The sequence below is a fragment of the Bos indicus genome, chromosome 4 (assembly GCF_029378745.1).
Source record: "Bos indicus isolate NIAB-ARS_2022 breed Sahiwal x Tharparkar chromosome 4, NIAB-ARS_B.indTharparkar_mat_pri_1.0, whole genome shotgun sequence".
NCBI classification, from domain to species: domain Eukaryota; kingdom Metazoa; phylum Chordata; class Mammalia; order Artiodactyla; family Bovidae; genus Bos; species Bos indicus.
Genome location: NC_091763.1, coordinates 104,401,761 through 104,428,073, shown reverse-complemented (window position 1 = coordinate 104,428,073; position 26,313 = coordinate 104,401,761). Strand labels below are relative to the sequence as shown.

Here is a 26,313-nt window from a genome sequence, read left to right as displayed (position 1 = left end):
CTAGAATGCTTCTAATCAGAGCCAACAATACCAATATTTGCAAGGATGCAGAGTAACCAGAGCTCTAACAGGTTGCTGGTAAGGATCTTAAATGGTACAACCACTTTGGCAAGTTCTTTTCAAATTAAAATTAACCATATGAGCAATTCTAATCTCACTGACTTCCCAAAAGAGATGAAAACAAGTCGGCAACAAAAACTCATATATGAATGTTTGCATGAATGTATATAGATAGTATCTTATTCATAATTGCCAAAAAACACAACAACCCAAATGTCTGACAACTAACTGGTTAAGTTATAGTATGTCTATCCACTGTAATACTGTATGCAGCCAGGGTGTGAGTCTCCAAATCATGCTGAGCAAAAGAAGCCAAATGATTTTGTTTATGTGAAATTCTAGGAAAGGTAAAGCTAATTGCTAGTAATGGAAATCATTATCAATGGTTGCCTGAGCCTAGGGAGGTACTGTTAATTGTAGAAATGTATGAAGAAACTTTAGGGGTGATGGATATTCTTCACCTTCATTATGGTTGGTCTTTAGACAAGTATACTTTATGTGTCTGCTAAAAACTCTTTAAACTGTACATAGTAAATGGGTACATTTTGTGTTGTATACTGGTTACACCTCTCCGTAAATTAGATTTTTCAAGTGAGAGAAACTGAAAAATCTAAGTAAAAATTGAATTTAGGCCACTGTAGAGTGCAACAGAAAAATGTGTGATCTCCACTTACTTTAGGGACTTCCATCCTAGTAATCATGGTAAATGATTACTAACTACATAAGACTGGCAGGATGGCATTCCCTGAAGTCTTGCTCACCTTCCACATTGATTATGAGGGATAAGGAAAACATCAAAGTAGAATGGAGACTGGGATTTGAAATTCTATTTGGATAAAATAACACCTTGTCACCACCATCACACATTCCAGTCCAATCAACTGCTGACAATTCTCTGTTGGTGTCAGAGGAGAGATTCATCTTGCTGTGTGAAGAAGAAAGAAAGACTGATGAACTTATTTCAAATTGTGCAGCATTAGATGAAAGAGGACAGAAATGCTAATGTGTGTGTAGGTCAGTTGCTTGATTTTAGAAATAGCTGAAAGTATATGAAAACAGCAGCAAATGAGTGAGAGACACTTGAGGCTTTTATAAATAGATTAGACTGATAATTTGGGCAGATGGTGTAGGCACAAGTATTTGAATCTCAGCAAAGTATTTGACTGAAATCTCTCATGATATTCTTGAGGATAAAATAGAGATGTGTAACACACATGAAGAATTTAACTAGGTTCATAATCATATAATTATCATACCTGAAGCTCTTATGCTAGGAGAGTTTTGTCCTCACTCTTCTCTTGAATATGACTAGCATATATTTACACATTACTTAGATGAAGGCATCATTAGCATGCTGATAAACTGATATTTTTGGCACCCCACTCCAGTACTCTTGCCTGGAAAATCCCATGGACAGAGGAGCCTGGTAGGCTGCAGTCCATGGGGTCGCTGAGAATCGGACACGATTGATCGACTTCACTTTCACTTTTCACTTTCATGCGTTGGAGAAGGAAATGGCAACCCACTCCAGTGTTCTTGCCTGGAGAATCCCAGGGATGGGGGAGCCTGGTGGGCTGCCATCTATGGGATCGCACAGAGTCGGACATGACTGAAGCGACTTAGCAGCAGCAGCAAACTGATTTTTTAGTGAAAACTAGAACTTTAATAAGCTGCAATTACAGGCCACATCTCAGGACTTCCCTGGTGACTCAGACAGTAAAGAATCTGCCTGCGATGCCAGAGACCTGGGTTTAGTCACTGGGTTGGCTAGATCCCCTGGAGAAGGGCATAGCAACCCATTCCAGTATTCTTACATGGAGAATCCCCATGGACAGAGGAGCTTGGCAGATAACAGTCCATAGGATCACAGAGAGTCAGACACGACTGAGCAGCTAAGCACACAGAGGCCATGTGTGCAAAATAAGAAATCTTATTCAAGTCCAAAAAAGAGAAGTACACAAATTTTGGATAAGGGAAATGGTTTTGTAGGAGCCATGCAAGAACAACAAATCTCTAGGGCTGTAGTTGAATATAATTTTGATAGGAGTCAGTAGAGTAACTGTAGCTGCCATAATAACAGTGGCTGATTTAATAAACATTTTTTCCCACCATAAGGAAGATGAAAGGAATTTGGGTTTTGTTTTGCTTTTTCTGTTTTTTGAGATTCCAAAAGTCAGTGACATCATGCAACCTGTTTCACTTAGCATAATGAGGTCAAGATCCATCCATGTTGTCATAAATGGCTGGATATCCTCATTTTTTATGGCTGAATACTATTGCTGTGTGTGTATGTGTGTGTGTGTGTGTGTGTGTGTGTGTGTGTGTGTTAACATTTTCTTTATCCATTGATGGACACTTAAGTTGTTTCCATGTCTTGGTTGCTGTGAATAATGCTGCAGTGAACATGAGGGTGCAAGTGTCTTGAGATCCTGAGTTAAATTTTTTTGATATATATATACCCCAAAGTGGGATTGTTAGATCATTTGGTAATTCTGTGTCTAATTTTTTGTGGAACCTCCATTCTGTTTTCCATAGCAGCTGTACCAATTTACAGTCCCACCAACAGTACATAAGGATTCCCTTTATCTACTCACCAACACTTGTATTTCTTACTTTTTCGATAATGGCCATTCTAACAGATAAGAGATGATATTTTGTTGTGGTTTTGGTTTGCATTTCCCTGGTAATTAGTGGTGTTGAACACCTTTTCATGTATGTGCCTGTTGGCCCATGTGTATATCTTCTTTGGGAAATGTCTATTTTTAAAACTTGATTGAGTTTTTGGTTACTGAGATGTGAGTTCTTTTTATTTTTGATATCCCCTATAGATGCATGATTTGCAGATACTTTCTCCCCTTTGATAGGTTGCTTTTTCATCTTGGTGGTAGTTTCCTATGTTGTGTAGAAGCTTTTTAGTTTGATGTCAGCGCATCATAGTATGGTCTTAAAAGAATGCTGAAAAATCGAATCTTGCATAAGACCTTGAAAGAAACAGCATAGAGAACAAATTTTACTAGCTGATGCGCCAGCTTCTTAAGGTTAAATTGATTCTGTAGGTGGATACTTTTCTTCACGGAAGGAGACTCCTAACAGAAACCTATCAAGAGCATGATATTCATTTAGTTTATAACATGTTTTTTCTTTCCTGGTACTTTTATGGACTTCCTTGGTGGCTCAGACAGTAAAGAATCTGCCTGTAACGGGGGAGACCTGAGTTTGATCCCTGGACTGGGAAGACCCCTGGAGAAGGGCATGGCAACCCACTCCAGTATTCTTGCCTGGAGAATTCCATGGACAGAGGAGCCTGGCAGGCTACAGTCCATGGGGTCACAAAGAGTCCGACATGACTGAGTGACTAAGCACTACTTTTATAAACTTACAGCATCTTTGAAAGGTTAGGAGTTCCAGTGTAACTGTCCTACATAATGGATAGACTTTTGTATCATCTATAGCAAAGTCAGTTTATTCTTGTTCCCTTCCTTACCCTCAACCAGTTATGTGGGGTGTGGCATCTTACATTGTAACTGGTTGATACTTAAGGAAATAATGGTTTAGGGTCAGCCTTTATCTGGAATATTAAGTAGGGATTGAGGTTTGATACTCATCCCTTTTTTCCAGCTGAGGAGTTTGAGTCTCTCCTCTTTCCAGCCTTCCATTATATAGACCAGGATTTCTGCTCTTTTGCTGCTTTTGTTACAGAAGTGTTGCAGAAAGAGGATTTATTAAATGAGATACAAGTTAGTAGAGCAATTTCTAAACGATAAAGGATTCCCCAAGGATAAAGTAGTATTAGCTCAAGTTGCAGCTGATGCAACCTTGGCCTGTAATAGATCTATGCTGTTTACGATTATATATCACTAGCTCAGCCATTATATTTATATCTTCTTAGTTATCTAGTACTTTCCTGGTCAGAAAATTTCTCTCTTCAACCCTCTAGTTACATTTCTATCTACATTATTCTTGGTGTATTTCATTGTATCAAATTTGTTGAAAAGATTGATACTATCCATCAAGAATACCTGTATCTTCCCATCTTGTAACTTCATCATGCCTCTCTATTTTCATATATACCACCCATTTGTTGTTGTTGTCTTTAATTTCAAAGGAGACAGGACCTCTTTCCAGAGACCACACCTTTTCTGTATACTAAATACTAATAAGCTAACTGAAGTCCCAAACACCACCAGTATCATGACCTATCCGCTTTTCTTTCTAATGAGGATAAGGTCTCCCCATCTTGGAACAGCTTTTGATTGACTCATTTTTCTCCTTTTTTGAACCTTTCTATGTCACTGCAGAACTTTTCAAGCATATGAGGGCCTATAACTGATAACCATGTTTTCTTTTGATGCAAGAGTGAGTGTGATGTAGCATATCAAATTCTCAGCCTAAAAAATCATGACAACAAGATAATTTCAGATTGTGATAAATGCTGTGAAGGAAATAAACAGAATAATGTAAGAGTAATTGGAGGAGAAGGAATTGGCTTTGTATAAGCAGTAATTTTAAATAAAAATTTTGTCTGAGAAAAAATTTCGAGGTCTTGATCTCTGGATGAGGAAATTGAAGATGAGAAAGCATAAATAATTAAGTTAATTATTTGCAAATGTTTTATTTTAAACAGTGTTCATTATATAATTTTGATTATATTATTTGAATTTTAAAGTCTTACTTTAAGGCAAAATTTATTTCCTAATAGTCATCGTTAGATTTCAGAAGTCTTATATATCTGTTTTTCTTACAGTTAAATGAAGAAAAATAACCTTCACTAGGACATTATATTTATCTCATTGTCGTTGATCCAACGTATATGTATTGAATGCTTACCACATGCCAGGCACGCTACTGGGCGCTGGGGATAAACAGAAATAAACCAGACACAGCTCTTTCCCTCAATAAACTCCACTGAGGCAGCTTTTAGGGGTAACAGATGATTTAAATTTATCATCGACTTTGAAATAGATTCACTGTGTCCGTTACAGTAGAAAGTTCCTCACTAGTTTTAAGAAGGTATTTTACGAACATACAATTCAGCATTTAAAAGTGGTTTTATTTTATCAAATGGAGTTTTTATTCTGAATAGAAAGTGAACATAGGTGGAAAAAAAAAAAAAACATGAATCAAACTGTTACAGTAATAACTGAACAGGGGACAGATCACTTCATTTATGGTTGAGTCTTGGGAAAACGTCACTTAGGAGTCAGAACGTATATTCAGTGTTAAGGAATAAGTCTGATTCAGTGGAGAATAGAATGAAAGCTAATTTGGTGTGGGAGGGGAGCATTGATCACAGAGATGGGATTAAATACCAAGGTATACTTAAAGGACCTGGATAAATAGGCGTGACTGGAGTAGAAGGTTTGTATTGGTAAACAGTAAAAGATAAAGCAAAGTCATTCAGTAGAAAAAAAGATTTTGGTTGTACCATAATAGTAACATGTTCCTAAAATCCTCAGTTCACTTGCAGTCTATTTTACTGTTTCTTCTATAAAGGGATTATCACAGTGTGCAGTTTGCAGTTGTATCATGATTCTAAATAAATCTTTGTTTACACCCCTAAATGTGTTCTATAGATACTGAGGCCAGAGTCATTAGCCCTCCTCAGGTTAAAATGATCTTTTGTTTTTCAGTTACTTACACGCCAAGTCAATCATCCACAGAGACCTCAAGAGTAATAGTATCCTTCCTGAACTTGTCTGCGAAGTTTGAAAACATCTGACCTTTTCTCCTGCATTTTATCTTCACATTATGTAAAACCAGCTTTCATGCTGAGTTCAACAACACATTGTAAAGGGAATCAATAACTGGGTTTGCACAGGAGGGTAATAGTGCATGATACTCCAACCTGCTTCTGGTTTTTGAACAGCTAAGCATTGCAAAAAAGAAAAGCCTATTAAGTCCTTATGATAGTAGGACTGTGATTGCTTATGTCCTGTAAGCACTATAACATGCATAGTTTTGTAGCTATCTACTAGCTTCTTTCAGTGCCCTGACCTTGTTCAGTGGTCGTTGAGATGTAATTGACGGCTCTACATTATATAACAATGAGATGAGGCAAACATAACGTTTCTTCTTGCTCCGTAAGCCCGATTCAGATCCGATCTGCCAGGTGCCTAAATGCCAGTGAAGAGCTTTATAGCCTTCCTAGCAGTGCCAGAAGGATATTTGGGCCTCTTTTAGTAAAATCCAATGGGGAAGTCCCAAGGTCTCCCACAAACTTAGGAAAACAGCTTACCTCATCTTACCATGTTTGAGGCACCAAAAATCCTAAAAGCAGGTCACACAGTTCAAATAACACTATTTTTAAAGCATACTTATTAACTTTAAAAGGAAATGTGAAGTACTATACTTCCTTTTAAAGAATATCATAATAAAGAATTGTGGAAATTATATCTCATACCTAAAATCTTCATAATGCTTGCTTTGATAGGAAAATGAGACCTGTTGTTTTCCTTTACTTAACTACACCTCAGATATTTTTCTTCATGAAGACCTCACAGTAAAAATAGGTGATTTTGGTCTAGCCACAGTGAAATCTCGATGGAGTGGGTCCCATCAGTTTGAACAGTTGTCTGGATCCATTTTGTGGATGGTAAGAATTGAGGCTATTTCTCCATTAATTAAATTTTTGGCCCCTGAGATGCTGTTATTAGAAAGTCATTGAAGATTTCAACTATAGTGTTCTCATAGTTCTCAGTATACACAAAAACCAATGTTGATCTTATTTTGTTATAAATAGATTTTAATTTTATCTTTAGGAAGAATATTATGGAACCAGCTTCAGTATATCTTAAACAAAAGAATGTATCTTTTATAAGCACTGCTTAAGTTTTATTCAGAATTGTCTCTCTAAAATATTTTGTGTTTAGAATGTTCTGTGTATGTTGTTTCAAAAAAGAAGTATGCAATTTAAAAGTAGGTGTGATTTGCAGCCATTATTAAGGTTTCAATAAAAGAACTACTCCTTTTAAGAACAAGAGACTGTTTCACAATCTTATTTAAGCCTAAATTGGAAAGTTACTTTCTTTAGACTAGAAAGAATGGTATAATTATGGGCAGCTGGGAAAAGAAAAAGAAAAATGAAAGGTAGATTTTAAACACTGTCAGCCTTGTGTGCCCTGCATAGCTCCTTGTTCTTTCTTTATTCCTATTTCTGCTTTGTGGAAAAGAAGAGAGAGAAATTATAAGAAGAGGGAACTAAAACTTTTGTTCAGTTCCTTTCAGCATGCTGTGAAAAGGGTGGTCATAGGGCTTTTCTTAAGCCAGCTCTTCTCAGGAGGGTCCTTAAGACCCTTCAAGGTTTCCCAAGGTCGTCCTGTGTGAGACTAGCTTTTTCTTCATACTGTTCAACACATCACAACAGATTGAATGCATAACTGAGTATGTGACCGTAGCTGGCTGCTGTTAAACCAGTCAAAAAGAACTACAGGGACTTCCCTGGCAGTCCAGTGGTTAAGGCTCCATGCTTCTACTCCAGGGGTCACAGGTTCAGTCCCTGGTCGGGGAACCAAGATCCTGCATGCCTTGTGGCATGGCAAGGAAAAAAAATGGCAGTAGTGTTCTTCTCACTAAACTTTGTTTTTGAAAATCTAGTTTTCATTTTTTTTTTAAAGGGTAATCTGTCTTAACGGCTAATGGTTGTTTTATAATTTAATAAATATTTTAACAGTTCCTCAGTTAAGTTTTAATATGCTCAGTATCCATAGGTATAATCCACATAAACAGATGCTTCTTGGGGTCCTCCATAATTTTTAAGACTGAAAAAATCCTGAGACCAAAAAATCCTTGAGAACCTGTGCTCCAAGTTGAATACAGGATGTTCCAAAACTGTTAGTGCAGTTTTAAGTTTTGAATAACTGAATCTGCAGTAAAACTTTAGGATACCTGCTGGAAAAAGCAAAACTGCAAGGACTTTCAAAGCTACATTTGCCTGAATTCCCTGAACTTATCTGTAGCAGTTCTAAGAAGAGGATTCTGAATTAGTCAAGATAAGCCTGGGGTTAAATTTGGCTATGATTTCTTATAATAACTGGCATTAGAGTGAGTGGCAAGGTGGAAGGGGGTTGGCCTTGGACTTGGAGTCCAGAGGTCTGCACTCTCGTACTTTTGACTCTTAACCTGCCTGTTTCTTGACCTCCTCCAAGTCTTTCCATCTTTAACACTGGGTTGAACCAATGGATTTTGAATGCCTTTTCTGGGATTTAGTAATTAGAGCTAGCTGTATTTTTCTTTAATATATGTTTGTTTTAATAAATAATTATAAACAAACTAATTAATCATTGTAATCTGGATCTCAGACACCTTTAAGTCATACACCTTATAACAAAGATAACCGTGTGTCCTGCGAGAAGGTGAAATTGCAAAATCTACAATTATAAAGAAACAGTTGATACATGTTTTAAAGGTGTGTTTATTTTAACTGGTGTGGGAAAGTTAGGCTCAGTCAAGTCTCCAGGTTTGTCCTTTTCCAAAAATCTTAGATTATACAGTTTATAGACTATTATACATTGTTTTATATTTTCTTTTAATTTCTTTTTTGTTAATACCTGGGGAGATGGGTTCATCCTTTATTCCACCAAGCTGAGTTTTAAGACGAGAGATTAGTCAGTAGTACACTTAATTGTTGAGTAAAATCCTTTTGAGTTGATCCTGCCTTCATAAATAGGAACATCCATAGACTAGGAGAGAAGAACTTGGTCAGAACCAAAGGTTAGGTAAGTCCCTGAATTATTTACAGTGGTATTCTCAATCTTTATTTATATCTTAAATAAGAAAACCTTTTGTGAAAATCTTTATGTTACTAAATTAATTGAGGATAAATCATGCATTTCTTATAAATAGATCACATATGACTTTTCATCAAACCATCTACCAACAGCAGTGAAGTAAAACTAAATTTCAAGAAGGCAGTTCTTCAACTGTTCCTCACAAAATTGCATCCTGGCTTTGAAAATTATGTCTGTATCATAACCAGCCTCTTAATAATCTGGCTTGTTCATTACATCACAATTGTGTGGGGTTATTTTGCACTGTACTACCAAGAACAGTTATCAAGAAAATACATGACAAAACCAAGGAGATGTAACCTTCACCACACCCCGACGCCACCCCATCCTTGACTTGCATCTGGGTCTCCCATACATCTTTCCTCAGTGGTTCTCAACCTTGGTGGACATTAAAGTCATCTGCGGAGCTATAAAAACTAGCAGTTGAAGCTGTTCCCATCTCTAGACTCTGATGGTGTATTATTGAGCTAGTATGTAGTCTGGATGTTGAGAGGTGAAAGGCTGCTTAGGTGATTCTGTTTTGCAGGTAAGACTGAAAGTGCTGTCACTCCTTATAAGACAGTCTGCCCTGCCTTACCCTGACCACTGACTGGGAATCTTGTTCCAGGTCTTTGGGCCATTTTTGCAGCTTGTCCTGATTTTGGTATCAGACTCATGTTTTCACAAAGTCTTGTTACCCTGCAGTTTCTCTAATTTCTTCCTGATGAAACAGTCCAGAAGATGCAAGGTGAAGGAACTCTTTAAAGCCAATATTTAATCAACCATTTGTTGTATTACATGTAAATGGCTAATAAGGAATCTAGTTGTAGACTATAGTAACTGGAATGTGTGAAAATATAGCAAATATGATTAGGTCTGTATCTTTGCCCAAGAAGAAGCAGCCAAAAGAATCTTAATACCATTTTCTATTAAATCTACCTACTGTCTCTCGGTTTTGTTAATAAAGCATCCATGGCATAATTACACTTCTTTTGGAGACAGGAAAGGCATTTGAATGTATCAGTCTTGAAATTTTACCATGATTGTCTAAGGTGTGCTGAGATGAGGAGATTCATTTGTACCAATGGGAAAACTTACATTCTCAGGCGATTACCATAGTGGTTATGCTACTTCCAAACATCTCATAATGACAGGTCTAGGGTTTCTTTCCTGAGTCAGTAATGGAAAGTGGGAACTCACTCTTAATAGGAAAAGTAATGGGAAAAATTCAAATGGCAGTAATGGTATTTTGTGTAGAAAGAGGGTAGCTGTTAAAGTTTTTTAAATCTTAATAATGTATATGGAATCTCAGTACTGTTTCTCTCAGAGTTTACAGAGCATTTATTTTTTGTTTATCTTTGATAATCAGTTTTCTTTCCTTGGCCATAAATAAGAGAATTGATTACATATTTTACATAGGTTATTTAATGATAAAAACATTGTTCTGGTTATTTAATGATAAAAACATTGTTCTGAGAATTATAATAATTTGGTTTTCAGTCTTTATTTGGTTGATGTGAATAATAAACAAGAATATTTTTCTTTTTATGTTCTACCAGGCACCAGAAGTAATCAGAATGCAAGATAAAAACCCATATAGCTTTCAGTCAGATGTATATGCATTTGGGATTGTTCTGTATGAATTGATGACCGGACAGTTACCTTATTCAAATATCAACAACAGGGACCAGGTAAATATTCACCATTTCTTGGGGTTCATTTTATTATTTGTCAAGAGGCTCCAATTCATTGTAGCAAAGAAGTAAGTCTTGGATCCCGGATAAAGCATGAAGGATAGAACTCTTGATCTTGGTTCCAGGTTTAGAATTTTTTGTTCAGTACTTTTGACAGTAATGGCAGCGTGTAAGACCTTTCCTTGAAATACCATACTTCAGTGTTGTAGTGGAGTGAACCTCCTGCTCTGCTGACTAGAAACTAGAGACACAGTGCTGGCTCTGGCTCCTGCCTCGTGACCCTGGCACAGTGCTGTAGCATCTGGGCTCAGGCCTTTTACTCTGTCACAGACTGTCTGTGCAGGTCTGAGCAGGTGCTCAGCTGTGAACTTCTTGATACCAAGTCCTTTTAAAATGACTAAGATTCCTCCCTACTTTTTAGATTTTTAAAGCTAGATAAATGAAAGGACTGTTATATCATGCTTTCATTTTTCTGTGAGAAGAATTCAAATAGGAGGGGATTTTTTACTTCTCTCTTCCTAAGCTCCTGCTCTCTCTTCCTTGTCTTCCAAAGTGTCAGCATAGCCTCGTTCAGCTCTTTGTAATTTTGATCCCAGCCATGTTAAATTCACCTAGGCTTTTAACACTGGCCAAGAAAAATGAATTTTCTTTACTGAAGTTACCTCATATACCTCAGCATTTTAAGAGAGTGGGTGTGTGTGTGTGTGGAGAGAGATTGCAGCAGTTACACTGTTAATATATTAGAGAACAATAGTTGACCATATAAACTGGGATTAAAATAGTATTTATACATTATACTGTGATTTGTATGTGAATCACCGGAATAGTTTATTTTAAAAATGAAGATGCTGGAGCAGATGCTGAATCATTGGGGTGGGGTCCGGGCATCAGCATTTTAATGGGTTTGCTGGGTGTTTCTAACACACACGGAGAGTCACCAGTGTAGAGTCTTTTTAAAAGCATGAATGTTGTATGTGTTTGATCATAACCTCCCAACCTAATGAAATGATAGTTTTTAATGTATAATGCTTCCTTTAGTAGTTTTTTGGTCAGCAGTTCAACTGTCAATCTTTTTGGTAATACTGAAGCTTTCTAAAGATACTGGGTAGCTTTCTCATTAAGAATTTTTGACTATCATGTAATATCAGAGAAGTAATCTAAATTGTCATATGCTTGTGTGTACTTTTAATAAGTATGACCCTAACTCAACAATGGCCTTGATTCTCTATCTTGAGGATTTTTTAAATTGGCTACATTTCCACCTAAGTCAGTCTAAAACTATTTTTTTTTTATTGTTGTTTGGTCTAACTACTTCATAGCTTTAAAATGTTGAATTATATCTCTAAGTTTTAAAAAGAAATCTATGACCTGGCTTCTGATGACCTGATTCTTTTAAGCCTCCATGAAACTTAGATTCAGAGTGGGCTAAAATAGAAGCTAAAGAACATAATTGAAACACTGCACTTACTGTCCTTGTGACAGATCCTAGATCACTGAGATGATTGATTCGATGATGGCATTCTGAGGAGCAAGATTGTCTCTAATTTACCAGCTTCATGTACCCTGCCTCTTACAGTCTTATTAACTCAGCCATCCAGTGTAATACCCTGTGCCATGTTCAGTTTTCCTAGCCATGCTGTTCTTCTAGATGAATTATGAGGGAATTTTAGTTTAGTTTTAGTTGATTTATCATAGAGACAAAAAATAATAAAAAAAATTATGAACCTAAGGTCTGGATGAAATCCGTTTGTCAGTGAATAAGTTTGTTTTAATAAAATAATAAAGTTATATTATGGAAATAAGTAATAGTGTCTCCAAAATACGGAAAAAACATCCCAGAGTTCTGCACTCATCCACTTCTTGGCATTTTAGGTGCTTTGTCCTCCATGGGAGTGTAATAAATGCTGTGCAAGGGCTTACTTCCCATGAGAGAAGTGAGTGACCAACAGAAGGGTAAGGCCTTTACTAGTTAATTCTTTCTGGTAGTATAGTTAGAGCCTTCTGGAATTTGCCAGTCTGAAACCAAGTGTTTGATGAAGAAAAAAGGATATGAAAGAATTGTGTTCTCTTCCCACCATCCCCATTCTACTTCATTACTTCCTAGTCTGCTTTCTTTAAGAGGCGCTTTTCATGGAACTCCCTCTTTTGAATCAGATACTCTAGTCATCCTCAGTGAAGTAACCCCAGGTAGTGTTGCATCCATCTCCTTGATTTGATTTTTCTTTCTGTCTTTCTCATACTTCAATTTCTATGGCTCTCAGATTGGACTTCTGTTTGAAAATCTAGGAATAATCTTTATTTTTTCCATGGGAGATGGTACAGCTGCTTCTTTACTATGTAATATAGGCCCATCCCCCCATATTCTCACCCCTCAGAAGTCTGAGGTGGCAGGTTTTGCCTGTAAATTCAAGATAGGACAGGTCAAACAGCCTGATGTGATGGCAGATGTTGGACTCACAACCTGCATGACCTAGCCACTGTAGCTCTCTAGGTATCTTTTTTTTTTTCCCTATTATTAAAAATAAGAGATTGAACTAAAGAATTCCTTAAAGTTAACAAAGATTGGATTCTTTCCTAAACAAGCCCCTTAACTCCTTGAGGAATGACCATCCCTATATGACTTTGCTGAGTAGCATGCCTTTTTATTTCACTTACCGAAGTGCCAAAAGTCTGAGAAATTGCTTTGTCCTTTCCCCTGTCTTTATCATTCTGTTTTGCTGTCTAGTCAACCTATTCTTACCTCTTGTAGTGCAGCTTCGCTACTAAATTGGGATTAATAATGTGCTCAGTTAAGCTAGGTATAGTGACTTTTTTTTCTCTCAGAGCAGAAGTGCTGTGTCATCTTAGAAGAAAATAACAGATGTTTATATTTCACATGAATTCCAGTTATTACTGCTCTATAACCAACCACCTAAAATGTAGTGACTTAAATGATAAATCTGCAGTGTGGGCTTCTCTCAATGTGGAAGGTTTATCTCTATTTCACATGGTATTGGCTGTGATCAGTTCACTGGCTGGTAAAGTATCTACTTCCAAAATAGCTCATTTGCATACATGAGAAGGTATGACCAGTTAACCAGTTAACTGTCAGCCGGAAGCTTAGTCGTGGCCAAGGGCCAGGGGCCTCAGTTCTTGTCAACATAGGTCTTTGTATGAGGACTTTTTCACAGGAAGCTTGGACTTTCTCACAGTATGGTGGCTGGGTTCTAAGCTGCAAGATCTAAAGGAGACAGGAAATGACAATTACCAGGGAATGATAGCAAGTATATTCTTGTTGTTGTTGTTTAGTTGCTAAGTCATGTCCAACTCTTTTGTGACCCCATGGACTATATAGCCTGCCAGTCTCCTCTGTCCATGGCATTTCCCAGGCAAGGATACTGGAGTGGGTTGCCATCTCCTCCAGGGGATCTTCGCGACCCAGAGATCGAACCTAAGTCTCCTGAATTGGCAGGTGGATTCTTTACTACTGAGTCTCCAGGGAAGCCAATAAGTTATCAACATGCAAACTAGTTTATTTTAATTAAAAAATTTGTGATACCTACTGTATGGGATTTAGAGCGATACAAAGAGTATACAAAGAGCCTGTGTGAATAAAACACAGGCTGTGCTCTCAGGGGAGTTCACAGTTCTGTTGAGGCAGTGCAGGAGGTGATATTGAGGATGAGCAGATGTGTGCTCCAACAAAACAGGAGTGAATGGAGGGCAGGGATACCAGGAGTGCAAGTATAGATGTGTAGACTGAGGATGAAAGTAACCAGTCCCAGAATTTCAAACCAAGCTGTTGATTTTGTAGTATAAGTGCCAGTTTAATTTCCTATCCATAAATTACATCCGGGAAAGACCTTCCCTTGAAAGTTTAAATCATTGCAAAGAATGTAATTTTCAGTGTATTATATTGACATTTCCAAAAAATGTGATTATATAACTTTTAAATGTACCAATTAAAATCTAAGTCATACTTTATTTCGATACTTACCATCATTCTTTGTTCAAAAAATATAAAACCTCTTCATTAATTTTTATAAGTTTCGGAACTTCCATGGCCATCCAGTGGTTAAAACTCTGTGCTCCCACTGCACGAGACACAGGTTCTGTCCCTGGTTGGGGAACTAAGATCTGCACAATGCAGCCAAAATATGTGTGTGTGTGTGTGTGTGTGTGTGTGTGTGTGTGTGTGTGTGTGTGTGTGTATATATGTATGTATGTATATACATACAAAACATGTATGAATGAATATTATATATATACAAATTTCTGCAAGTTTTACATGGCTCTTTTTTTGCCTTTAAACTATTGAATATTTGTATTTTTCTTTCTCCAATGAATTGTTTTCCTAATGTAACATTTTTATGCTTTAAAACCTCTTATTGATCACTCAAATTATATCTCTGCAACAAAAAATACAGATTTTAATTTAGAATTTTTTTAAAAAGTTGCCAGTGACGTTAGGCTCTGTTAACTTTTTAAATTCCAAATTATCTATTAACAATTATTAATATATACCTGATGAAAATAACATACAGGTTTTGATATATAGAAACAGGTAAAATTTTATTGGAAATGTGTATTTTAATGAACAACATGGGATTTTATTTTCTCTTCATCCATATATTTGTGAAAAATAAGACTTTTGCTAGAATAAGCAGGGACTTAGCATCAGTCCTTTTTCTAGTTTTATTTTTAAAGAAGTGCTGAGAAATATTGTTCAAATAAATATTAAAAGAGTATGGGAAAGTCAGAAGTTTTGTTACAACTGTATGCAGAGCTCAGCAGACCACCCTCGGGTTCAGTAATTCATTAAGTCATACAGAACTCACTGGAAGTTGTTAATACTCAGATGATGGTTTATTAAAACAAAGGGATATAGGTTAAAATGAGCCACAGGAAGAGGCACATAGGGCAGAATCCAGGAGAGTGTCACAAATGGAGTTTCCAGTTGTCCTCTTCCAGTGCAGTTGTGGCCAGTACTAAGTTCTGGCAGCCACATGTGACAGCATGCAGAAAGTATTGCCAGCCAGGGAAACTCGCTCGAGTCTTGGAGGCCAGAGTCATTCTCAGGCCTCAGTCACATAGATACAGTTGGCCACCTTAGTTTTTAGCCCCTGCAGAGGTCAAACTGATATCATATAACTTAAAGCCCTCTGTGCTGCTGCTGCTGCTAAGTCTCTTCAGTTGTGTCCGACCCTGTGCGACCCCATAGACGGCAGCCCACCAGGCTCCTCCGTCCCTGGGATTCTCCAGGCAAGAACACTGGAGTGGGTTGCCAAAGCCCTCTCAGTAAATCACAATGATAGAATAAGACTGTCTGACATGATCTTAGACTCCCAGGTAAACAAAGGCACTCTTATCAGGCAGAACATTTCAGCGCTCAGAGATTACCTTCCAGATGGTGCTGGTGCTTAGTCGTTCATTCACTCCTCCTCCAGGGGATCTTCCCAATCCAGGGGCTGAACCAAGGTCTTCTGGGACCCAGCCCTCCCTTTGGGCAAGATTAATTCTTTACCATAACTGCGTCACTGGTTATTTGAACTCTTCTTATGGTCGTGGTTTAGTCGCCAAGTTGCGTCCAATTCTTGCAGTCCCATGGACTATCGTGTGCCAGGCTTCTCTGTCCATGGGATTTCCCAGGCAGGAACACTGGAGTGGATTGCCATTTCCTCCTTCAAAATGTATAAATATATGCATAGAAATACTATAGTTTTATTAAATTAAAAGTAATAGCAAGTTATTTATTTGGAGAAGAGTCATTAAAATTGAAAATTCTATCTTTATAAAACCAATAATATTTCACTAAAATACTCTAAAAGTTGAATTTAATAAGAAAATATGTATCTGTTCTACTAGTTGATCACATAAAACCATCTTAAACTATTTCACAAGTCCTCAAAATAACAAGACTTGTCAACTTTCACACAGATTATATCGCTTGACCTACTTAATGCTTCTATTGAATTTCTTCTTTGCTTTATTAAAAAACAGAAGTTAATTAATGTCAGTTAAGACAGAGCCATGGCTAACAAACACATGAAAAATGCTCAGCATCACTCATTATCAGAGAAATGCAAATCAAAACCACGATGAGGTACCATCTCACGCCAGTCAGAATGGCCGCTATCAAAAAGCCTACAAACAATAAATGCTGGAGAGGGTGTGGAGAAAAGGGAACCCTCTTACACTGTTGGTGGGAATGCAATCTAGTACAGCCACTATGGAGAACAGTGTGGAGATTCCTTAAACTGGAACTAGAACTGCCATATGACCCAGCAATCCCACTGCTGGGCATGCACACCAAGGAAACCAGAATTGAAAGAGACACGTGTACCCCAGTGTTCATCACAGCACTGTTTACAGTAGCAAGGACATGGAAGCAGTCTAGATGTCCTTTGGCAGACAAATGGATAATGAATTTGTGATACGTATACACAATGGAATATTACTCAGCGGTTAAAAAGAATGCATTTGAGTCAGTTCTCATGAGGTGAATGAAACTGGAGCCTAGTATACAGAGTGAAGTAAGTCAGAAAGAGAAACATCAATACAGTATATTAACACATATATATAGAATTTAGAAAGATGGTAATGACGACCTTATATGCAAGACAGCAAAAGAGACACAAATATAAAGAACAGACTTTTGGACTCTGTGGGAGAAGGCAAGGGTGGGATGATTTGAGAGAAGAGCGTTGAAATGTGTATCACCATGTGTAAAATAGATGACCAGTGCAAGTACAATTCATGGAGCAGGGCACTCAAAGCCAGTGCACTGGGATAACCCAAAGGGGTGAGGTGGGGAGGGAGATGAGAGGGGGTTCAGGACGGTGGTACACATGTACACCCGTGGCTGATTCGTGTCAATGTATGGCAAAAACCACCACAATATTGTAAAGTAATTAGCCTCCAATTAAAATCAATTTATTTTTTTTAAGTCTGTGCAAGGAAAAGAGACAAAGCCACGGATCAGAAGCACATGGCCATAACTGAAGATTTTGTGAACTCTCACAAGGAAAAAATTTGCTCTTTGAACAATAAGAAGGAACTCACTAAAATGTAACTGAGAACTGTTCAACAGGTTGAAAGCTGAAAGATGCCATTGGAACTGACAAAATGTTTCTTAAACATAAATGATGAAACAGTGAAACTACATAATATCTCCTCTGGCTGAAACATTCAAGAAGTTTAAAATGCTTAAGTTAAAAATAAAATCCTAGTAAACAATGAGGACTTACTGTGCAACATAGAGAATATCTTACGATAACCTGTAATGGAAAAGAATCTGAAAAAGAATGTATATAACTGAATCACTTCGCTGTAAACTAGAATCTGACACAACACTGTAAATCACTACACTTTTCTGTTGCATGCCAAAGATTATTTAATAACGTCATTAAAAAATTATTTTAATAATTAGCTGGCAATTCAGTTGATTTTGCTGAAAGCAAAGAATTGGAAACCAATTGTCTTACAAAGGGATTTGCTACCCATTCATTAGAGTCCAGTTAGCAGTATTTGAAAGCGTCCCTTTGGTACCCTGAGCAGTTTTACACCTTGGCGCAGTGTGATACATGCAGTATATTGTGATTGCAATATGTCACACAATGCAGTGTCATTTACGCAATACATTGTGATATGCAATATATTTAAAGTGCACATGTGTAAAAGATATGCCTGTTATGAAGTGGGAGAAGAGCAGTTACAACAGAGGAGATGGGAAAGGAGGTAAGCGAAATTAAACTAACTTCACTTTGGTGGTGCTCGGGCAAATCAGCGTGTAGTTAAGTGAGGGTTAGTACAGCACCAAACCAGAAATAACATGAAGTAGGATATCAAACTTGACTGCTCCTGAAATTCATCAATTCTGCCCTGTAACCAAGGATCTCTGACTGCCTCTTTCCACCTTAGGCTCTGTTGTTGTTCAGGAGCTAAGTCATGTCCCCATGGACTGTAGCACTCCAGGCTCCCCTGTCCTTCACCATCTCCCAGAGTTTGCTCAAATTCACGTCCACTCAGTCTTGTCGTACTGTCTATCCATCTCCTCTGCTGTCCTCTTCTCCTTTTGCTTCAGTCTTTCCAGCATCAGGGTCTGAGCATCCAGTCTACCCCTATTGAACCTGTTCCCTCTAAGATCAAAATCCCTCTCTTCTCCCTGAGACTTAAGACTGCTAACATCTGTCTTTGCCCACTTTTAAAAGAACCACAAGTCAGAAAATTAGAAAAGAAAGAAATCAGAAAAATTACAAATCTCTGCGTGCAGGGAAGATAAACCTTTTTACTTTGTTAAACAGAAGATATTAGTTCCCACTTCACCTTCTCTCTGGAGGAGACTCTGATTCTCAGGCTTATATAACTCAATGCCCCATTAGAATTTCCTCAACAAAAGAGTTCAAAGTTCAGATGCCAGAACAGCTGCTTAACAGATTAACTTTGGTTAACCAAAGGTTAACTCTTGGTTGAATGGAAGAGGTACGATCTGATCTGTGTTTCAGAATGGTTACCCAATCAGTGGGAAAATGGGCTGGATAAGGAAAGACTGAAAGTGTGGGAAGCAGTTAGGAGACCTTTGTAGTACTCACGGGATCATGAAGATTTCAGCTTGTAGCACATTAAGCATTGATTCCCCATAATCTATGATATATAAGACTCTGAATACTAGTGGCATTGTGCTTTTTAATTTTTTATTTAAGTGTAATGTACATACAGAAAAATCCATATTTTACATGCACAGCTTGTTGAATTTTCAGTGTTTTCACTTATTTACAAGATTATATGATTTGCCTTTTTTTTTTTCCTCCCCAGATAATTTTTATGGTGGGACGAGGATATCTGTCTCCAGATCTCAGTAAGGTACGGAGTAACTGTCCAAAAGCCATGAAGAGATTAATGGCAGAGTGCCTAAAAAAGAAAAGAGATGAAAGACCACTCTTTCCCCAAGTAAGGAAAAGCTTTATGTTACCTAAAAGGACAGACTGTTAATTCTAATGCATATTTTAAGCACTTTTTTAGAGCACACAGTTTATATTCCACAGATTTGGATTACTTGTGATTATGTGCAGACTCGTACAAGTAAACACATTATTATTAAAGGTGATTTATAAAGGTTGAACCTAGTAACTTAGGATCCCAATACAAAAGATTCAGAAGCTTTTGCTTTTGTCTAACAGTTCTCAAACGTTTTGATCTCAGAACCATTTTCTATACTTAAAAATTATTGAAGACCCCAAAGACCTTTTGTTTTTGTAGGTAGTAATTCCCATTTTAGAAACTAAAACTAAGGTTTTAAATATGTATTTATAAATTTACTTAAACATAGTAAAACCAGTACATGTTATATAATGTTTTATGAAAAAATGTATTTTCGAAACAAGAAAAAATTAGAGAAAAGTGACATTTGTTTTATACTTTCTCACAAATTGCTGCAAAAAGAAGACAGCTGGATTCTCTGCTTTGCATTCATTATGTTGTAATATCTTACATTATATAGCCTCTGAAAACTCCACTTATAAAGTAATGACATTAAAAAAGGCAAATAATATCTTAGTGCAAAATAGTTTTCTACAGACTACACTTTGTGTACTGCTACTTTTATTCTTCTTGACAATAAAATAAATAGGTTGCAAGCATCCCTGTAATATTAGGTTATTTGAAGAGGCATTTTTACCTGGAGCAAAAAGAGAAGGCAGCTCTTGGTGTTGTCTGCCATTCTCTTAACTCTTGGAAACTTTCCACAGATTGTTTTCAAGTTGAAAGGCTAACAGCCTTAGTAATTTTTCATAAGCCTCATGAACTGGAACTAAGTACCTGAACAAGCTTAGAAGTTTAGCTGTAGTAGGTACGGTCATAAAAATTCAGTGTTTTATAATACCTCGGAAATTCATCATACTCAATATAAATCTGTTTCAGTTAAATTCATTGGAGAAAGGAATGGGCGGCCGTCTATGGGGTTGCACAGAGTCGGACACGACTGAAGCGACTTAGCAGCAGCAGCAGTTAAATTCATCATACGCTGTATAAATGTTTCAGCAAGTCAGTCTAGATTTCACGTGGGAAGTGCTGACTTCCATAACTCAGCTACCAGAATTACTGACTTGGTCTTTTGTGAATCTTATGCCTTTGAGTACCCAGTCCTAGCTAAGTTTCTTGGAATTCAGTATTATAGGAATGTGTGAGTCTTTTATTCCCAACTAAAGAATTAAAGATAGAATTTATGCTTTTAACTAGTCTCTCTTGTCCCAGAGCAGGGAGGGAAGGCTGAAGGGCTGGGTGGGTAGATTTGTTTTACAAACTGGAATTCTACATTGCTATTCCTTTGAGGAAGAGTTGGGGTTTTTTAAACCCAGGACACCACTGGCTTATGACTTTCGAAGTAAATGACCAGTGTTGTTGGCCAGTGTCAGCAGGACTCCGCACCGTGTTCTCGTTTTCACACCCCAGGTGCTGGGCCCTCCTGTTTAATGGGGTTGATGGACATTAATAATGCAGATTATATCCTTAGGCTCACTTTTCAGATGGTATTAAAAGGGACAAAATGGTCATATTTCTAAACATAAATAATATTTTACTCTTTTCATGGTATTAGAAAATGAAGTCCATATATGAATATTCCAGATTATTAAACGCTGACACTTTAAGAACTTTTTTCACATTTTCATTATAGGATCTCTCTTCCCACCATAGACACAAAAATTTCAGATGGCTACAGGTTTACATGTAAAAAACAGAATTATAACAAATGATTTTTATAACCTTAAGGTAGGAAAGACTCTCCTAAGCAAGAGACAAAATTCAGAAGTTATCAGGGAAAAAGATAAGCAGGTATGACTACATTAAACATTTTACATCTCTATATAGTAAAAACAATATTGAAAGATAAATGCTGAGGAAAAAAATTGTAGCATGTATAATAAAGAGTGATTATGTTATACAGATCCATAAGTAAATGTAGACAGTAGAAAACGAACAAAAAATATGCACTGGTGATTCACAAAAAAAATACAAATGGTGAATGAACTTGGCACAAGATGTTAAGAATTCAGTGATAATCAGTAAAATACAAAGTCACAACTGTGAAATACATTTTTTTTTTTTTGTCTCTCAGATTAATAATATATCCAGCATTGGGAACAATGTTGGGAAGAGCTTTTCTTTTAAATTTTGTTGGTAGGAGTGTAAATTGGTTTGGCCTTTTGAAAGGACTTGGTAGACTCCATAAACTTAAAGTACATACACCTTTTGCTCTGGTTTTTCCACTCCGAGAAATCTACTCTATATGCTACAGAATCTGCTTCCAAGTATCCAGATAGATACTAGACTGTTAACTGTAATAGGAAAAATGAAAGACATAAAGATCAAGGTGTCTGTGTAGATGGCTTGGATATCAATGAGGGGAAAAGAAAGTAATGCCGAAAAATGTGTAGTGTGACACCGTGTTAAATGGTGGTGAGGGTGGGGCTGGGCTCTGTTTTCATATGTGCATGTTTATGCATAGGAAAGGTCCAGAAGAAAGTATAGACTCTTTAACAGTGGTTACCCCTGGAAGGTACGATTTATACTTTTCTGTATTATTTGAATTTGTATTTGTGTGTTATAATTTTAAAATTTTTGTAACAACGCTTACTTCTTTGCCTTCTTATACTAATCATTATACAGATTTCGTTTAACTTAAAAAAAAACTTTGGTAGCTCAGAAAAAAAATAATAATAGTATGTAATGTGTAGAATACTACTGTATAGTATATAATCAGAGTAGTAATCATGTGGCTGCTAAAGTTTTATTGAGTACTTTCTATATGCCAGGCATTGTGCCAAGCTCTTCATGTGTATGTTTCATGTGTTATCATGCCATGTGCCTTCAGGAGTCATAACCTGTTTCTTTGTACCTTAAAAATGTGCTGAATTTATACATTTTGTTTATTGGTGTCTATTTGTAGAGTTTTCTTGTCTTTTTTTTTTACTCATGGGTCATCATCTGTCACTTCTCACTCCTGTGGCACTAGGGTCATTGGGGCCCTATTTTTAATTATATGTGTGAAAGATATTTCCCATTAACTAAATTTCTTTAAAGAATGAGTTGCTCTAATGGTTGTGTGTATGAAGTCATATAGTGCTTTAGTTATTTATGCTCCATCTTCTTCCCAAAAGGGACTTGTGGTCTGTGAGAAATAGGTATATAGTTGATTTTAAATTTTTTATTGTTTACTATTCCAAGGCTGGCAAATGATCTAAAATTATAAGATGTAAATAAAAACTAACTATGGGTTTCTTTTCTCATTCAGTTTATAGAGATTAAAAGATGTAATAGGTAATTTTCTCTTCTTTTAAAGGAAAAGTATGTTTCTTTAGTACATTCCAGGCATTTGGGATTACAGTAAAAACAATGTAAGATTTCATACACTTTCTTATAAAGTATAATGGGGCTCTTAAAGATTAACACCATCTACATTTTCATTCTCTTTTTCCTTTTTTTTTCTTTTTTTAGATTCTCGCCTCTATTGAGCTGCTGGCCCGCTCATTGCCAAAAATTCACCGCAGTGCATCAGAACCCTCCTTGAATCGGGCTGGCTTCCAAACAGAGGATTTTAGTCTATATGCTTGTGCTTCTCCAAAAACACCCATTCAGGCAGGGGGATATGGTACGTTTCCTGTTCACTGAAACAAACCGAGTGAGTGACAGCATGTAGGAGGGTAGGGACAAAAGAAAGTGAACAAATGTTTGCTTATATATTTGTTAAATTGAATAGGATTTTCTTTTTCTTTAAAGGTGAACAAGAGAACATGTGTGTTTTTAAAGTTTGGATATAGTTTTCTTCCCAGTCTAAAACCCATAGTTAGCATTACATTTTCAACATCGAATTTTTTTTTAATTCATAGACATTGCTGAAAATTTATAATACCTTTTCCAGAGGCTTTACTTCCCATTCCAAGTTTGTTTTGTTTACTTGGTTAGTCTAATCATTAAACTTTAGTTAAACTTTCCCCACCTACCTTTTGCTGTTAGCTATCCCGCATCCATTAGGGGCTCCAAGAACAGCACTGTCTGCATGTGTGTGTTGGCAGGTGGGAAGCTGATGGTAAGTTAGGCTGTGTTAGTGAAGGTAAACTGACCAGGTCTAATTAGGAGTCACTAGAATTGAATAAGCTTATTTTTATTAATATTTTTTCTTATAACTATTTATTTTTGTAATAATTTAGAAAATATAATTGTTCTTTATTCCCTTACAGCAGTATAAATTATTGGTGCAGGTAACCAAAGATATTACTGAGGAGTGGCATGTTTGACATGAGTGACATGGTTTAACTTTGGATTTTTAGTTAATATTTCTTTATATATTAAGGATGTCTTACACATTATAGAAGTCAAATTTACTGACAAAGGTATTGCCTCCTCTTCCTCCCCAAAAACACAGCAAAATTCTCTGGGAACTCGTAGCATTGTTGGTTTTCTTTTGGATGACTATGGTTGCCAAACAACCAAGTAATTGATTTTTTTTTAATTATTATTGCTTTAGATTATACTCACCTCTCATGATGCCTGTTAGCAATCACCTTTATCCATGTGTCTTGTAAAATATCTTTCCTCCTTATATTCTTTGCCCAACAAGAGTCTACTTGTTATGAATGAGTACTATTTTCTTTTTTTGATTCCCCAGTATAATTAGTATGTTTAGTGCTTTCTAGGACTTCCACTTTCTTGTGTTAAAAAAAAAAACAAACTAATGTGGCAGTCAGTATATTCTTACTGTGAATCAGAGTCTTTACTGGGAATCAAAGTGAAAGAAGCAGCTGTTCTGACTTCAGAGTCAGCCTAGGGACCAAAACCAGCCTCTTAAATACACCTTCATTTATTCAGTTTGGATTTGTGATGATTTTCATTATAGCTGACAGTTCAAGGTTATTCAGTGGCACACAGATAGCATCTGCATAAATGCCTTTCTTCTTGAAAATAAAGGAGAAAATTGGGAAGACTTTACACCAATAGTTTAGTCTTTAAGTACCACAGATAACACACACCATAAATAAAATTTTGAAATATTTTAAGTAAGTTAGATTTCATCCAGGGAAATCACTCATTGATAAGTTTGACATAATTTTTGCCCTTCTTTTGGGTAGCTTAAGATAAACAATACCATTCATGCTTTTTAAAATCTATTCATAACTTTTAGTTCAGGAAAAGAACATTTCTTGTATTTTAAAAAGTGAGAATAAGAAAATCATAAAAGAATGTGACTTATTCAAAAACATCAAAATTCATGATCTCTAAATTTTCCAGTGACACTAAAGATACGATTATTAGTAACTATTAGGCTGGAGTTTACTTATTCATGAATTGAACAGCAAGCATGTAGCTAGCAAAGTTTTTACAAAATCGACTTCGGTCTGTGGAATGTTCAAAAGTTTGGGCAAGAGTCAAATGATCTTTCTGTTGATAGAGCTCTTTTATGATTCCCCAGCATAGTTTCTTCACGTTTATCTTCCTGTCTTTGTTCACCCTCTTTTTCCCTCCAGCGCTGCCCCCACACCAGCACCACCCAGCCAGCGCTCCACCTCTGCTTCTGACTCTTTTCCTTCCTTTCTTTACCAGTCTCCTTTGCCAGAGGACATTGCTAAACTCTTAGAACTGCTCAGAAAACTTATTATACCGTCCCATTGACATTTGAACATGCCTTCACAGGGTTACATGGTAATTCTCTTCTTCCCAAATTGGGCCCACTGGAAATGTTATTGGGAGATAATTAAAAATGTAGCAGGTGAAATATTTAAATAACATGGATCCAGAGAAGTATGAAGCATTAGAATGATACCTGGTAGTTTTCCTTTCTGTTGTTGCTGTTTGTTTGATACTAAGTTTTAGATGTGTTTGTTCTCCAAAGGAGAAAAACATTTTCCTAACCATACATAGAGTTTATCTTTTTGACTAAGGAAGTGAAACAGAAAGACCAACGTTCACTCTCTTGCGACTGACAGCTTCTTTCCTAAAACCGTTACCCTCGGATACTTTCATTAAAGTTGATTTCCTTCTTCAGAAGGCAGCCTTTTTATAAAATGTTTTACATTTTATAAAGACAAATGAGGTTTGTCTTCTTGATTTTAAGTAATTTAGGGATCACAGCATTTAAATAAAATAGTTCAGGTTTGTTTATTTTCAGGTATTACTGTATTGTTGTACCAGCCATTTAAATCCTAAGCAAGTAGTTTTAAACTCATTCTCTCTAAAGTAGTGACTGTTTAACACAGTAGCTTATATGGCCTTCCTGCCAAGTGGATCAGTCTAAATGTAAGGAAATCATCTACCCTTTTTTTAAAGTATTATGAAAATATTTCATGAAAAAAACATATTGTCAGTTATAGTATTATTTGAGAAGTATTGAGCATTTCTAAAATACCTTTTCTGTGATGATTTCTCTAAGAATTTTAAAAAGTCCAGTGCGTCAGTGCCAGAATGTTCCTCATTTTTTTTAAACTGCCTGAAAGGTCACCAGAAAGAAAGAATGGGACTTACTCTTGTTTCAAATGACTGCCCCTCTACATCTAAAACAGGGATTTATTTGTGTACAAATAACATTAGATTTTTTCCTAGACTATTTTATATTTAAGAAATTTTTATCAAATTATATGTATAACAGTCACTGAAATACATTTAACTTTGGAATTAAGGGTGATTATTTAGTAATATCTTACAACTAGTTAGTTAAGTCCTTAGCTTTCAAACAAATACTTGATATTTGAGGTGTCTGAAATCTTGGGGTCTTCCCAAGTGTTCTCTGCCTTTTTCCTAAATAAAACCAAATGGAAAATAGAGTT

General features: G+C 36.5%; 1 protein-coding gene across 15 annotated transcripts in view; it reads left to right on the top strand.

Moving 5' to 3' along the window:
- Positions 1-26,313, top strand: part of BRAF (B-Raf proto-oncogene, serine/threonine kinase) — a 178,134-nt gene that overhangs the window by 132,341 nt on the left and 19,480 nt on the right. For 7 of the 15 annotated variants that reach the window (XM_070788255.1, XM_070788263.1, XM_070788254.1 and 4 more), the window contains 6 exons: positions 5,691-5,737; positions 6,534-6,652; positions 10,385-10,516; positions 19,313-19,447; positions 21,266-21,328; positions 22,991-23,144. In XM_070788255.1, coding sequence (XP_070644356.1) covers positions 5,691-5,737; positions 6,534-6,652; positions 10,385-10,516; positions 19,313-19,447; positions 21,266-21,328; positions 22,991-23,144 — 650 coding nt within the window. Of the gene's footprint in view, positions 1-5,690; positions 5,738-6,533; positions 6,653-10,384; positions 10,517-12,391; positions 12,473-17,445; positions 17,927-19,312; positions 19,448-21,265; positions 21,329-22,835; positions 22,891-22,990; positions 25,707-26,313 lie in introns of those variants that run through there. The other 8 variants (XM_070788268.1, XM_070788259.1, XM_070788260.1 and 5 more) reach the window with 6 other exon arrangements.